This window comes from Quercus lobata, chromosome 9 (genome assembly GCF_001633185.2).
Source record: "Quercus lobata isolate SW786 chromosome 9, ValleyOak3.0 Primary Assembly, whole genome shotgun sequence".
NCBI lineage: Eukaryota > Viridiplantae > Streptophyta > Magnoliopsida > Fagales > Fagaceae > Quercus > Quercus lobata.
The window spans coordinates 9,034,250-9,047,378 of NC_044912.1; the positions used below are offsets into that span (position 1 = coordinate 9,034,250).

The 13,129-nt window shown below is 36.8% G+C and overlaps 3 protein-coding genes across 3 annotated transcripts; 2 read left to right on the forward strand and 1 right to left on the reverse strand.

The window, feature by feature from the left end:
- Positions 1 to 582: 582 nt before the first annotated feature.
- Positions 583 to 5,136, forward strand: LOC115961162 (protein DNA-DAMAGE INDUCIBLE 1-like). The gene is made up of 11 exons (XM_031080192.1): positions 583 to 890; positions 1,002 to 1,086; positions 1,871 to 2,004; positions 2,257 to 2,349; positions 2,786 to 2,894; positions 3,280 to 3,396; positions 3,662 to 3,727; positions 4,672 to 4,734; positions 4,852 to 4,896; positions 4,985 to 5,060; positions 5,111 to 5,136. Exons 4-11 carry the CDS (start codon positions 2,297 to 2,299, stop codon positions 5,134 to 5,136), a joined length of 555 nt encoding a protein of 184 aa, XP_030936052.1. The 5' UTR covers positions 583 to 890; positions 1,002 to 1,086; positions 1,871 to 2,004; positions 2,257 to 2,296.
- Positions 5,137 to 6,720: 1,584 nt separating this feature from the next.
- Positions 6,721 to 8,726, forward strand: LOC115958965 (ISWI chromatin-remodeling complex ATPase CHR17-like). The gene is made up of 5 exons (XM_031077252.1): positions 6,721 to 6,886; positions 7,497 to 7,675; positions 7,787 to 8,002; positions 8,205 to 8,303; positions 8,416 to 8,726. The coding sequence occupies exons 2-4, from the start codon at positions 7,562 to 7,564 to the stop codon at positions 8,217 to 8,219; spliced, it is 345 nt and encodes a 114-aa protein (XP_030933112.1). The 5' UTR covers positions 6,721 to 6,886; positions 7,497 to 7,561; the 3' UTR covers positions 8,220 to 8,303; positions 8,416 to 8,726.
- Positions 8,727 to 11,340: 2,614 nt separating this feature from the next.
- LOC115961163 lies at positions 11,341 to 12,240 on the reverse strand. Its single transcript, XM_031080193.1, has one exon. The coding sequence runs from the start codon at positions 12,238 to 12,240 to the stop codon at positions 11,341 to 11,343; it is 900 nt and encodes a 299-aa protein (XP_030936053.1).
- Positions 12,241 to 13,129: the final 889 nt, after the last annotated feature.

Sequence of the window (13,129 nt, forward strand, 5' to 3'; positions counted from 1 at the left end):
CTGAAATTATACTATTGATTGGCTTTCTTCATTTTGATATTGCATTATTAATATACTTGGTTTTTCCATGTGCAGATTGAAGGATATGTCCGTATGATGCGCTGTCACCCAGTGGGCACGGAGGAGCACAATGACATTATTAATGTGCTGGAGGCAGTGCATGAGATTGGCCGTGTACGACCTCGGGAACCTGAGGCCCCGAACGAGGAGGCAGCTACTCCTGCGGCAGCGCCTACTCAGAGGCCAAGCACTACTGAGAGCCCAAGCACGAGCACAGCTCCTGCCGGATGTTGCTCTCATCCGCCTGTTGCTACCCCTCAGGTTGTCCCTACCCTCGATCCCTCTCCATCCACCGCACATCCATCCCTTAGCCCCACCATCCCTTCACCCACCCCACATCCATCCGTTAGCCCCACTATCCCTTCACCCACCTCACATCCATCCCCTACCCCTACCATCCCTTTAGCCACTCCACATGAGTCCCCTAGTCCCACCATCCCTCCACCCACCCCACATGAGTCCCCTAGTCCCACCATCCCTCCACCCACCCCACATGCCTGTCCTGGGTTTGACATTCGTCCACCCACCCCACGGTCATTTCCTGAGCTATCACCTATTCCATCATTTGACCTGGGTCTTGATCAAACCCCTCCTGACTTGCAACAGGACCCACCTTCCCACAGTACATCCACTGGCCCACCCCATGTTCAGCCTGAGCAGCCTGTTGGGTTAGCTGCAGCGGCAGAAGGTCGGCCAAAACGCATATCTAAGGCACCTCCTTGTGGGACAGGGGGGCACAAACATGGACACAACGCTGGGCCGGAGGCATCTGATGACGGACATGCAAGACCTCCTCCTTATTATACGAGAAAGCGTAAGGTTCAAAAAAGGTAACTCAAATGATACCTTATTCCTTTAACTGGACATTTCAAGCTGGTGTTGAAAAGTTCATGAAATTATTTTTGTGGCCAAAATGATTTAATGTACATTATTTGAACTAGGTGAAAGGTACAGTTGGGACATTAGCTGGAGGTAGATATTCATGTGTTTGTGAATGATACAATTCTTGTTGCTGTTATCTTCGAGGTACATTTAGCATATCAATCTTATAAAATTTTCTCTTCTAACTACATAGATACTCTATGATCACATTATACTCCTGATTTGCCTCTCCACTTCATCCACTCGCCTCTTATCCTATGATTCATATTCTCTTTAATTTCTCAACTCTTATGAATTATTGCTGAAAGATATTGAAAGCTCTTGCTCTTCTCAACCATCAAGTCTTGCAACCCTTATCAACTCTACTTTTAATTATAGGTGGTTGAACTTATTTGGAAAGAAAGTTTAGGACATATTATTCCTCAAAGAAATAGATTAGGACTCATTGATCCTTTTGAGGGAAAAAAAGTAGGCCTTATCTGTACATTTCGTAATCCTAAATTACAATAACAATACTCACGTTACTATAGGAACTAAAAGCTCAAGAGGTGGTCAAAAGAAAAAAATATCTATTTGACAGGACTTCTTCCCATATCTATGAATTTCATTGGACCGTCATGGATGTATATGCTACTTTACGAAATATGTGAATTGTTGTATATCTTGGAAATTGATAGTTTTTATGGCCTTCTTATTCTTATACCAAGGAGTTGTTGCATGTCGTAATTAGCAGAGATATTTCATGAGTTTTGAGGCTTAAAAGATTAGCTTCTTGAAACGACAATACTGTTTTTAAGAGTCATTGATCAAACTTATGAGTCTTTAAGTCTCATAGTTTGTGGTGCATGTATAACTAATTTTAGCCATTTACCTCTGAAGAATAAAGTGGCTGAGCAAATCTCACTTGATCCATTGACAAATATGACAGGCGATGTCTGGCATGTATTCCTGAAAGGAGACTTCAAACACATGCTTTATGGCTACAAATTTGATGGAAAATTCTCCCCAGACGAAGGGCTTTACTATGATTCTTCTCGGATTCTATTGGATCCTTATGCAAAAGTTAGTGGCCTGCATGAGTTGTTTACTTTGTTGTACCTTTAATGTTTCTTTTTTATCCCAAATACTTTTAATATGTACTTATTAACTATTTACATCTATGAACAAAATATTTTCACTCCTTTGACTGCTTAAGTTTGGTAGATCATTTGCTTCCTATGTCTGGATGGTATAATTTATGCGTGGCTTTTTTTTGTAAATCCAGGTTTTGCTTCTAAAATGCAATGAACTCTGATTTCCTTTTCATTTGTCTAGGCAGTTATAAGCAGAGGTGAGTTTGGTGCTTTAGGAGCTGATGGTAATTGCTGGCCCCAAATGGCCTGCATGGAACCTTCTTTTGATGATGAGGTAGCAAATACTACATTTACTTCAATAACTGTGGGCTGTTTTTATTTATTATTATTACTTTCTAATATTTATTAATGCTTTATATTACTATAAAGGAGCTAAAGGTTAGATGTAAATAGGCTTGTCTTATGATATAGTCAAACGTGTGTCACTTTATTGTCACAAAATCCCTGCCTAGTTTTTTAATATTTTTTTTAAAAATGTTTTTTGTAACAATTTTTTTCATGCTTCTTGTTCAATATGAGGATATTGGGGTTTACGTCCTTAAAAAAACGCTTATTCCCTATGCACATTGTAGATCCCAGGTAAAAGGAAATATTATTCCTCAAGATGAAGCACACCAAGATAACTTTTGTAATTTTATCTCAATAATTGTTAGGTACTAAACAGGAATCTAAAGCTTTTTTCTGACTCTTATTATTTGAAATTATTTCAGTGCACCTACCAATAATTTTAGCTTCAATCCAGATGGGTCTGCTGTGAACCCTGGAGCTTTCCAGCAGCATATTCGAAGTGATTCTAATCTTATGGCTCAGTTGTTTCAGGTAAAACTGTGGTCTTCTTCTTCAAAGTTATTCTTTGCATTTCAAATTGGGGTTTGAAGCATGTAAATATGGTTTTCCTGTTAAGAAGAAGTCTGGAATCAGATAAAGTCTGGAAACTTAACTCCTTGGGTAATAGGTTGGTTCTAATATTATTTGCACTACCGCACCCTCATGGTGTTCTTGAGCTAGAGCCTATTTGGAGATGATTTTGAAAATTGGATTATTATCTGAAAATGCCATGCCAATCAGTAGCAGTTGGCATAAAATTATATGTGAAAATAAAAATAAAAATGATTGGATTGTTTGTAATCCATTCTTGATTTCTATGATTTATTTTCTTCACTGGTGAGTTTCTAGCAATCTAAAATTTATGTTGAATTTACAGAATGATCCTGAACTAGCACAAGCTGTTCTAGGAAATGATCTAAATAAACTGCAAGACCTTTTACGAGAGCGTCATCGCCAAAAATCTGACTTACGACGTCAACAAGAAGAGGAGCTCGTAAGTTGCTTATCTGGTGGCTCTAACTCTTTCTCTTCCTTGGCCTTTATAGCTTATGTCATGGTGCTAAGTTTGTACCACATAAAGTACTTTTCAAGTTCTAATATATTGGCCTCTAATATATGTGTATTTACGTACTTACCATTTACTGATCAGATGTAGTTAAATTGTAACCATTGAGTTTCTTACATAAATAATTTAATTTGATAATGATTATTAGATGGAGAAACTGATACATATACGTTCTTGTTATTGTGTGATATAGGCCCTTCTTTATGCAGATCCTTTTGATGTTGAAGCGCAAAAGAAGATTGAAGCTGCTATTCGCCAGGTCAGTGTTATTTCTTTGTCATATGTGGCATTGAAGAATCTCGGTAGCCCTTTATCCCTGATGCTTTGGCTCAGGGGTTCAACAGGTACGCTGGGTCAGGGTAGGTCATAGGTCTGGGTGTTGTTTAGCATTGGATAGAGGGGGAAAAAAGTGAAAGAAAGAACCTTTCTTTGTACTCTTGATTTTCTGCGTATTTTTTAGTCTGTTGAAATCTTAAGTTCATTGTAATTATGGAATCTATAGTAATTTAATTTTTCATTGTGCAAAAATTCTAACCTTATAATGATGTTTGCAAGTGGCTTTGCTATGTTGAAACATCTGTTACTTCTCTTTGAAACTAATTTTTCATTCCTACAAATTCCTTGGACTGGTTAATACTTACTGGTGTGCATTAATAAGTAATAACTGAGAGACTTTTATGCCTTAGGATTCTTTTGTTATTTTAAGTTTCTTCATTGGATTTTTTTGTATGTACGCATTATATTTTCTGTGACCAATAGTAGGCATGGCCCTACATGCTAGAAACTGTGATTATAAATCTTTTCCTTGTAGGATGAATTCATTAAATTCTCAGAAGAGGAGTGTGCATTTTGATTTATTGATTTTATTTTTGATGACGAATGTGATTGCTGATGATAGAAAATGATATTGGACTGTCAAAAAGTGATTCTTTTACAATGTTTACTATAATGATTCATAATATTTGCATAAAATCTTATTCATTAATGTTTACGCCAACTAATTTATTACTTGCAACTCTGAAATTTCTTTCATCCTTTGATAGTTGTGGCATATATCTTTTTTATTTTTTGTTTAATATAATCTTAGTACTATTGATATAATCATAAAATTGATTTTTTTTCGATTATCTTTTTTTCCACGCCAAGAAGGAAGATATATTAAATGGGTAGTTCATGTTGACAATACTTCTAAATTATTTGCAGAAAGGAATTGATGAAAATTGGGCCGCTGCCTTGGAACATAACCCTGACGCTTTTGCAAGGGTGGTATGTATTATCTATTTATCTTCAACCCTGGCTATCACTATTACATACATAAATATATATATATATATATATATTTGTTTTTGTATTGATTTTAAAGTTTCTTATGCAACTCTTCAGGTTATGTTGTACGTGGACATGGAGGTTAATGGTTTCCCATTAAAGGTAACAACTAGATGGTGAAAAATATCTTAGGAATAATTCTTGTTGCATCAATGATTCTTTGTTGACAATATTCTTCTTGTTTCCTCAGCTCTTATATTTATTTATAGTTTCTCCATTTCGTAAGGCAAGTGACTATGTTTTGAGGTTTTTTGGTTATTCACAGTGTATAGAGATTTTCAACTTGTGATGCTAATGGTTAGTGAACTTTGTGCAGGTATTGAAAAAGTTGCTCAAGGATGATGTCATATCCAAAGCAAGGATTAATACTGAGGTTGGTTACTTCATACAATTAAATTTGTAAATGGTTTGTGGGTGTGTTGTTTTCCGTGGCATGACTTATTTCTAATAGGTTTCTAATCTTTTTTTACTGAAAAGTATTTTCGTCAAAATGGGCTTCAAGCTTCAGGTCGTGGGTTCACGTCATAACCCACGACCTGAGGCATAAATCAGTAATTGGGTTCTCAAAGTTACTCACAAGTTCATCTTTTGGAGGTTCATATGGAGGCATGTTTTCAAGTTCTGCTTCAGCAGCAGCAAGATAAAGTTAGCTTTAATTATTCTATGTTTCCGAGATTCTTCTTGCTTCCTCAGGTCTTCCATTTCTTTATATTTTTTCCTAAGGGGTATTAGAAAGAAATATAAAGAAGTGGAACACGTGAGGTTGCAAGAAGAATCTCGGTAACAAAGAATCATTAAAGCTAACTTTTTCTTGCTGCTTGTAAAGCAGAACTTGAAAACGTGCCTCCATATGAACCTCCGAAAGATGAACTGGTGAGTAACTTTAAGAACCCAATTATTGCACCTGATCGGAGTAAGCTGCCAAAACGGCATGGTGCAACTTCTGCAGCTCAGGTAATTAATCTTTATTGCTTGAATTTGTACTTCATGCAGAAGTTGGGCTTATGCTCTGCTTTTTGGTCATTAGCCTTTTCTTGTTAGACTATCATTAAATTGTAGAAATTCTGGAAGTATGCATAGGATTGCATTATTTATTTATGATTGACAAAGAATATTTAAACTATATCATTCCACCTTTTTGTTATCTTTCCTTGTATGCTTCATGATAATACAATGAATTTAAACTATTATATTTAAACTATAATAATACAATGAATTTCCTCTGTGGTTGTGTCCAACCAAGATTTTCATTGGAAGCTTTTGGCCTTTATTCTAAATAATGTTGAATGTACTGCCAATCAGTTGATGGAAACACTTCTTTATTTTAATGGAATTTTATAATAGGAAACTGATGCAGATTGATGATTTTTTTATTTACAAGTTGACCTCATTCCATATAGGGAGAGTTTTAGAGAGCTTCCCCCCCCCCACCTGGCTCTCTAAAACTCTCCCTATTTGTTGGACTCAAAAGACTTGTATGATTGTTTCAAAGTTTGTCCTAACTTCAAGGTTTAATTTGTTATGCAGGACCGTCGTGATTACATGGATGATTACCATGTAAGCTTCATTCTTTTCTCTACTTATTTTTATTGCCAAATAGAGGTGGTATTCATTCTTTTCTCTTTTTGGAAGCATCTTATAGCAGACTTACAGTCAAACATATTGGAATCTATTTTGTTTATTATTATTATTTTCTGTATTTCTTTTCCAGAAGTATCTAATTGCTGAAAAACTTTGTTGCTTTAAGAAATTGCAAGCTTGTTAAGCTGCTTCATAGAATTTATATCTTGAGAGGAAATTTGAAAGAATGTTGGTGTGGAGCAGTTGGCATTGGCAATGTATTAGTGATGAGTGATTTGGAACACACCTTTCTTGTTAAAAAAAAAAAAATTGTTTTTTCTAAGCTTGGCTATTGGTGCATTTCAGGGATTTTCTTAATGGAGTAGAAGAGATTTCAATACTTTCATCAGGGCTTGTGAGAAGTATGGCCGAAATGACATAAAAAGTATTGCTTCTGAAATGGAAGGGAAAACGGAGGAGGAAGTTGAAAGATACGCAAAGGTCTTTAAAGAAAGATAGAAAGAGTTAAATGGTGAGTAATATTCAATTTTACACCATTGTTACCTTAAGTTAAAATAAATTCTAATGGGAAGCAAATGTATACTTCAATTATTGAGATATGTACATAAAGTTCTCGTATTGGGTTTTGGTAACATCTGTTTCCATGAACTTCAACGTCTTTGACCTTCGATCCCATGGCATTAGTTGCTGTTCTCCAGTCCCCTAGTACATGCAAAAATAACCCATAAATGTGTGTTTTTGTTTGGTTTTGTATTTTGTTTTTGTTTTCTTCTGTTTGGCTAAGGGGAAGAGATTGTCTTAACTGGTTTAACTGGGTTGTTGAGCCATCTGTTATTGAAAGAGATGAGCCACATTAGTGCCTGGTTTTGAGCTAAACTGCAGCACTGCTTGGTTGGTTCAGCTTCTTGAGTTAGTCTTCATTGGTTTTTTTTTTTTTTTGGGTTATAGGAAAACATAATATTTGTGGTTGAACCTGATACAGATTGCAGTTGTTTCTGTACTTTGGTTAAGCTCTGTGAAAAGTGGTTGATATGGTAGAACTATTTACTGTCAATTTCATGATCTCATTAAAACTTTGGTAGCATTGGATCTAATTGTTATCTCTAAAATGATTCCTCCAGATTATGATAGGATCATTAAGAATATCGAAAGGGGGGAGGCTAGAATTTCGTGAAAGGACGAGATCATGAAAGCTATTGGGAAGAAATTGGACCGGTACAAGAATCCATGGCTGGAACTCAAGATTCAGTATGGTCAGAATAAAGGGAAATTGTACAATGAAGAATGTGATCGTTTCATGGTGTGCTTTCTTTGCAGTCTTCTTCCTCCACTCCCTTCCCTGTGTGAACTTTGGTGTATAGGTTCCATGTTCAATTATTTAAACACATTTTTTGCCTGCCACAATATGCAGATATGCATGGTTCACAAACTTGGGTATGGGAACTGGGATGAGTTAAAGGCTGCATTTCGCACATCACCCTTGTTTCGTTTTGATTGGTTTGTGAAGTCTCGCACAACTCAAGAACTTGCAAGGAGGTGTGATACACTAATTCGGTTGGTGGAGAAGGAAAACCAAGAGTACGACGAGAGGGAGAGACAAGCTCGTAAAGAGAAGAAGCTTGCCAAGGTTCGATTTGTTCCTGCCCAAACTTCTTAGAACACCATTATGCACATTCTTCTTAACTGGTTTCTGTCACACATTGGCTTCACCCACCTCACTGACATGCATCCCTTCATATAAATCTTCCATTTATTTGATCAAGCCAATCTTCATCCATCCGAATTTTTACATTTCACTACATCTCATACTTTAATAATGTATGTTTCAGAATTTGACACCATGAAAGCGAGCCCTGGCTAGGCAGACTGAGAGTCCCTCTTCCTTAAAGAAGCGGAAGCAATTGACCATGGATGACTATGTTACTTCAGTATGTTACTGTCTTTGCATGATTACTAAATATATCATGATTTTGCTTTCTATTCATGTGGTAGTTACCAGCCATGGATTTACTGAAGCTAATTTTGTTCTTTTTGTTGCAGGGAAAGCGTAGGAAATGATATTGAAATATAAAATTAAGAAATTTTTTTGGGGGATGAATCCCCCTTTAAATTACGGTGTAGCAGTAGTGTGGGCAAGGAGTGCCTCTAGTTTGCGCACTAGTTTGTTATATCCCCTTGTTTTTGGATCAGGGTTCAGAATTCATCGTTTCACTGATGGAATTGGTAATATATTAGATCTGAAGAGTTTTGGAATTTGTATAAATGAAACTACTCCAGTATTTTGTACCTTGTAGTTGATTTTAGCTGGTCATCTAATGAAATATACTGTATTAGCTGCTTAAGGCTATCCCCCCAATTTTTCCTCATCCAAATATTTCTATAAACACATGGGTTATGACTTTATGTTAAGTTGGCATCAACTTTAGCTCTCGTTTGATCTGGCATATGTATTTCATGCAAGACCTACAAGGGTTATGACTTTATGTTAAGTCCCATTTGGTCCATTTCGGTCTAATTTGGTTCACTTAGGTCCACTTTGGTTAATTCGGTCCAATTCAGTATATTTGGTCCTTTTGGTCTATTTTGGTCCAATTCGGTCCACTTAGGTCCATTCCGTCCATTATAGTTTTAATCATTCGGTTCACTGCAGTCCAATTCGGTCTATTAGGTTCATTCAGTCTATTTTAGTCCACTTCAATCCTATTCGGTCCACTTAGGTCCATTCAGTCCAATTCAGTTTTGGGCTCGAAGTTTTATTTTATTTTTCTTAATTTTTAGGTTGAAAAGCATGAAATTTTATTCTATTTCTGTCAAACTCTTTAGTTTTAGGTGAAAAAATACAAACAAAATACGTATTGGAAATAAAGATATGGGCCCTAGAAAAGCAATAAAAATAATAAAAATTCAAAAAATTACCTGAAAATTAAAATTTCAACAATATAGGTATAATAATTATATTTGGAAAGAAAAAATAAATGCTACAATTCTAAAATTATATAATAATTTAAACTTATTGTAATATGTAACATGTATTCCATAGAATGGGGGTGTACAATTTTTTAAAAATCTTCTTGGATATGTTTAAATTAGTCAACTAACTATAATATTTTTTTTTAAAAATCACTATAATAACATATTCTCCATGTATATAAGAAAATATTATAATAATCTAAGTTCAAATTTATCGTTATTGCTCTTCCTGTGTAGAGTGTGTATCCAACCCACCAACACAACCCAACCTAACCCACCATAAGTCTATTTGGGTGGTGTCATGTGTAGTGCATAGGATGTGACTTCAAGGCTTTAGGTGGCACGTAAGGGTCAGTGGAAGCTTGAAATCTTCAATAATGAGTTGATCTATCAATCTGATTGTGGAGAGCTGAATGTCTTACACCACTAGGGAGACACTTGGAATGCTAAGGGGCGTAGAGACACGTCAATGTGTTTGGTACTATATTTCAAATAACATGTTTTAATGTGTAAAAAAACATTACTCAAATTTTTTTCTTTCTCTTTTGGCACTTAAACTGTACCAGCCTTGTGATTTTATCGTGAATATGAATGCAAATATTTGAATAATATAGCATGATTCGTTGAGATGAGTGGCGTTTGAATTCGTTGAGATGAGGACGCTTACAATATACCGTCTATCAAAGTCTTACATTAAAGCCTATGTGATAAAGTAAGAAAGTTTCAAATTTGAGCTTTTAGACTTGGTGTGGTTCTCTTTAGTCTAAAATTTCATTAAGGTATGTCCTTGCAATATATGGAGACAAATAACCTAATTCATTTAATTTGACTCTTGCAATTTAATTTCAGCATTGTAGTTAGTTTTATGCACAAAATAGGAAACTTGAGTTCATTGTTATATCTGTCGTGACTTTTTACATCTATACGTTTATATTTAAAGCAATAAGTTATAAAAATACCAATTTTCACTTGCCTGTTGAAATTAGTTCCCAACTTGGGATTAAAAAAAAAAAAAATTCCCCCAGTGGAAGTCGACCATCTTATAGTCGATTTCCACACGAAATCGACTCTCTGATAGTCGATTTCGTATGGAAATCGACTATAAGATGGTCGACTTCCACTTTTAAAGATTTTTTTTTTTTTTGGTTTTTGGCACCTACTCAAAATCCCCAGTGGAAGTGGACTGTCTTAATACCAAATCGACTCTCAGAGAGTCGATTTCCATAGGAAATCGACTATTAGGGAGTCGATTTCTACTTGGGTTTTTTTTTTCCATTTTTTTTTTTTGTTTTTGTTTTTGGCACCTACTCGTGCAGCAGTAAACCATAATTGGTTTCCCTTCCCCTGCAGTAAACTAGATCCAGAACACATAACATGAGCAGCGGTAAACAAGTAGATACAAGCATATGATACTAGTAAATGGCTCGTACATCATATGCAAACAGCTGGATTCAAACAGTTACTATGACCATTATAGGTTCTCTATTAACGGACAAAAAGCATTCAATACTAGCTATCATCGCTTCAAAGGAGGGCCCTGTGGTTGAATTTGCCAAAGTAATAGCTACTAATGCCAAAGTAATATAATTGTTGGCATTATAGGCAAAAGCTGCACAACACAACTATAGTAACAAGTACAATGGACAGCAAATAGTTCAATTACAACAACATTCAACAATAACCAAAATAACAACTAATAAATAGAACATAGTCTCCATATTTGCCTACCACTTGTCCATACTAAACCATATTGATACAACATACTCTACATAGTCACCAAGCACTTCTCCATACTGATACAACAGATTCTACATAGTCACCTAGCACTTGTCAATACAGAAGATAACCACAAGTCCCACGTACAATGTCACTTAGCAAAATCGAGTTTCCGCTTGCCTGCCAAAAATTAAAATACGGTCATTAGTTTCCAAATGCAAAGAACTAGAAGAAAATGAAATTCTGAATATATTATATAAAAACAGTGAGGGCACTTGCCTAGTTTATAGTAGTACCACTTGTCGATGCCCCACGGGAATTGGGACAACTTCTACGGTTATGCCCCTCTTGATGACACACTCCGCATTGTTGCCTCGGTTGAGTCTCCCTCAAGTCCGGATCTTCCCTCCGGCTTCCCCGTTCTCGCCGTACCCCATCCATTTCATTCCTTATTCTTGACTTCACAGGACGACCTATGCCCCGCAACAGCAGTGGATCAGGCACCCATCGTGGTCCGGAAACGTCCCTCCACTCAGACTCTGACTTTGGTACCACAAAATTATGTGAATATGTGAGAATGGCGTTGTTCAAACTGTAACATGGGTCAATATAGTTGGTCGCATTGAGATGCAGACCTTGAAGAACTTTAATTGCATGTGAACAAGGGATCTTCAAGTTTTGCCACTTTCTGCAACCACATGTTCTAGCAAATATGCGCACTTCATGACTGTGGTTTCCCCTTCCACCTCTATGGTCATTGTACGGGGTAACCACCTGATATACACCCTCTGCATGATTAAATTTCCTCACAGTGTGTCCTGCAATTTTCTGCTCATTTCTGCTATAGATCTCCATTGCATAATCACTCCATAGCTTACCTCGAGAGAGATCAGAAGTAATTTGTTTATGTCGATCGTGGAAATATGCAACAAGTTTGCACCAAGTGAAATGAACCATTGCAGCAATGGGCAAACCGCGGGCACCTTTAAGTACCCCATTAAAGCACTCGGAGATATTGGTTGTCATTGCCCCGTAACGTCTTCCACCATCATGTGACTGGGTCCATTTCTCCACTTCCTCACTCACTAGATATGTGTACGGCATATAACGTTCAATTCGCGTATCAGTAGGGTCTACACCCCTCAGTAAATTAATCTCGGCCTCCTTAATGGTTTGCATTATGGACTTAAATTTAGCTTCATTACTCGCATATCCAGCTTTCAAGGCCAATGCCTTTAGAATCGGGTTATCAAAGTGTCTGTTGAAGTTGCTAGCAACATGTCGAAGGCAATATCGGTGATATACCTATTCTCTTCCGTCCTCACGTCTAGGCCACTCTTGAATGGCACATTTGATACCTTTATGTCGGTCAGAAATAATACAAATGCCATCGTTAGGTATGACATGCTCTATGGAAGTCCTGAGACACTCTAAAAACCACCCCCAACTAGCTCCTGACTCCTTGTTCACAACAGCGAAGGCGAGAGGCAAAACCTTTTGGTTAGCATCCGTTGCCATTGCAATCAACAATACCCCTTTGTATTTACCATACAGATGAGTCCCGTCAATACTAATCACTGGCCTGCAATATTGGAATGCAGCAATGCATGGAGCGAATGCCCAATATACATAGCGTAGTAACGCAGTACCTTCGTGTGGCCTAGGTATGGTGTGATAGCTGTACTGGGTACCTGAGTCCTCATCCAAGTATGCCAACAACAACTTTCGCAACTTTTGGTAAGACTCCTCCCAATCCCCAAATATCTTAGCAATTGCCTTTTGTTTTGCGTCCCATACTTTATAGTAAGAAAGCTCATGATTATACTTAGTACGTATGATCTCCCATAGCTCATCAATACGTGCAGTGTGATTTTTTTGCAATTTTCCCAGAATTTCTGATGCAACAAAATGCGAATCCATCATTCTACCATCTCTTTTTAGGCCAAAGGGTATACAAGTGTGTGGACCCACATAAGACGTAACCATCCACATACCATTGAATTTAGTCTTCATGTATGCCCCAACATACCACTTGCAGTTGTCATCAACACATGCGGCGCACAATTTC

What these genes read in the sequence shown, in the direction of transcription:
- LOC115961162 (XM_031080192.1), top strand. Translation starts at nt 2,297, where the DNA reads ATGGTAATTGCTGGCCCCAAATGGCCTGCATGGAACCTTCTTTTGATG. An exon ending in TTGAAGCTGCTATTCGCCAG is followed by an intron (nt 3,728 to 4,671) that starts GTCAGTGTTATT and finishes AATTATTTGCAG; the next exon opens with AAAGGAATTGATGAAAATTG. An exon ending in CTGACGCTTTTGCAAGGGTG is followed by an intron (nt 4,735 to 4,851) that starts GTATGTATTATC and finishes GCAACTCTTCAG; the next exon opens with GTTATGTTGTACGTGGACAT.
- LOC115958965 (XM_031077252.1), top strand. Translation starts at nt 7,562, where the DNA reads ATGAAAGCTATTGGGAAGAAATTGGACCGGTACAAGAATCCATGGCTG. An exon ending in AAGAATGTGATCGTTTCATG is followed by an intron (nt 7,676 to 7,786) that starts GTGTGCTTTCTT and finishes CACAATATGCAG; the next exon opens with ATATGCATGGTTCACAAACT.
- LOC115961163 (XM_031080193.1), bottom strand. Translation starts at nt 12,240, where the DNA reads ATGCAAACCATTAAGGAGGCCGAGATTAATTTACTGAGGGGTGTAGAC.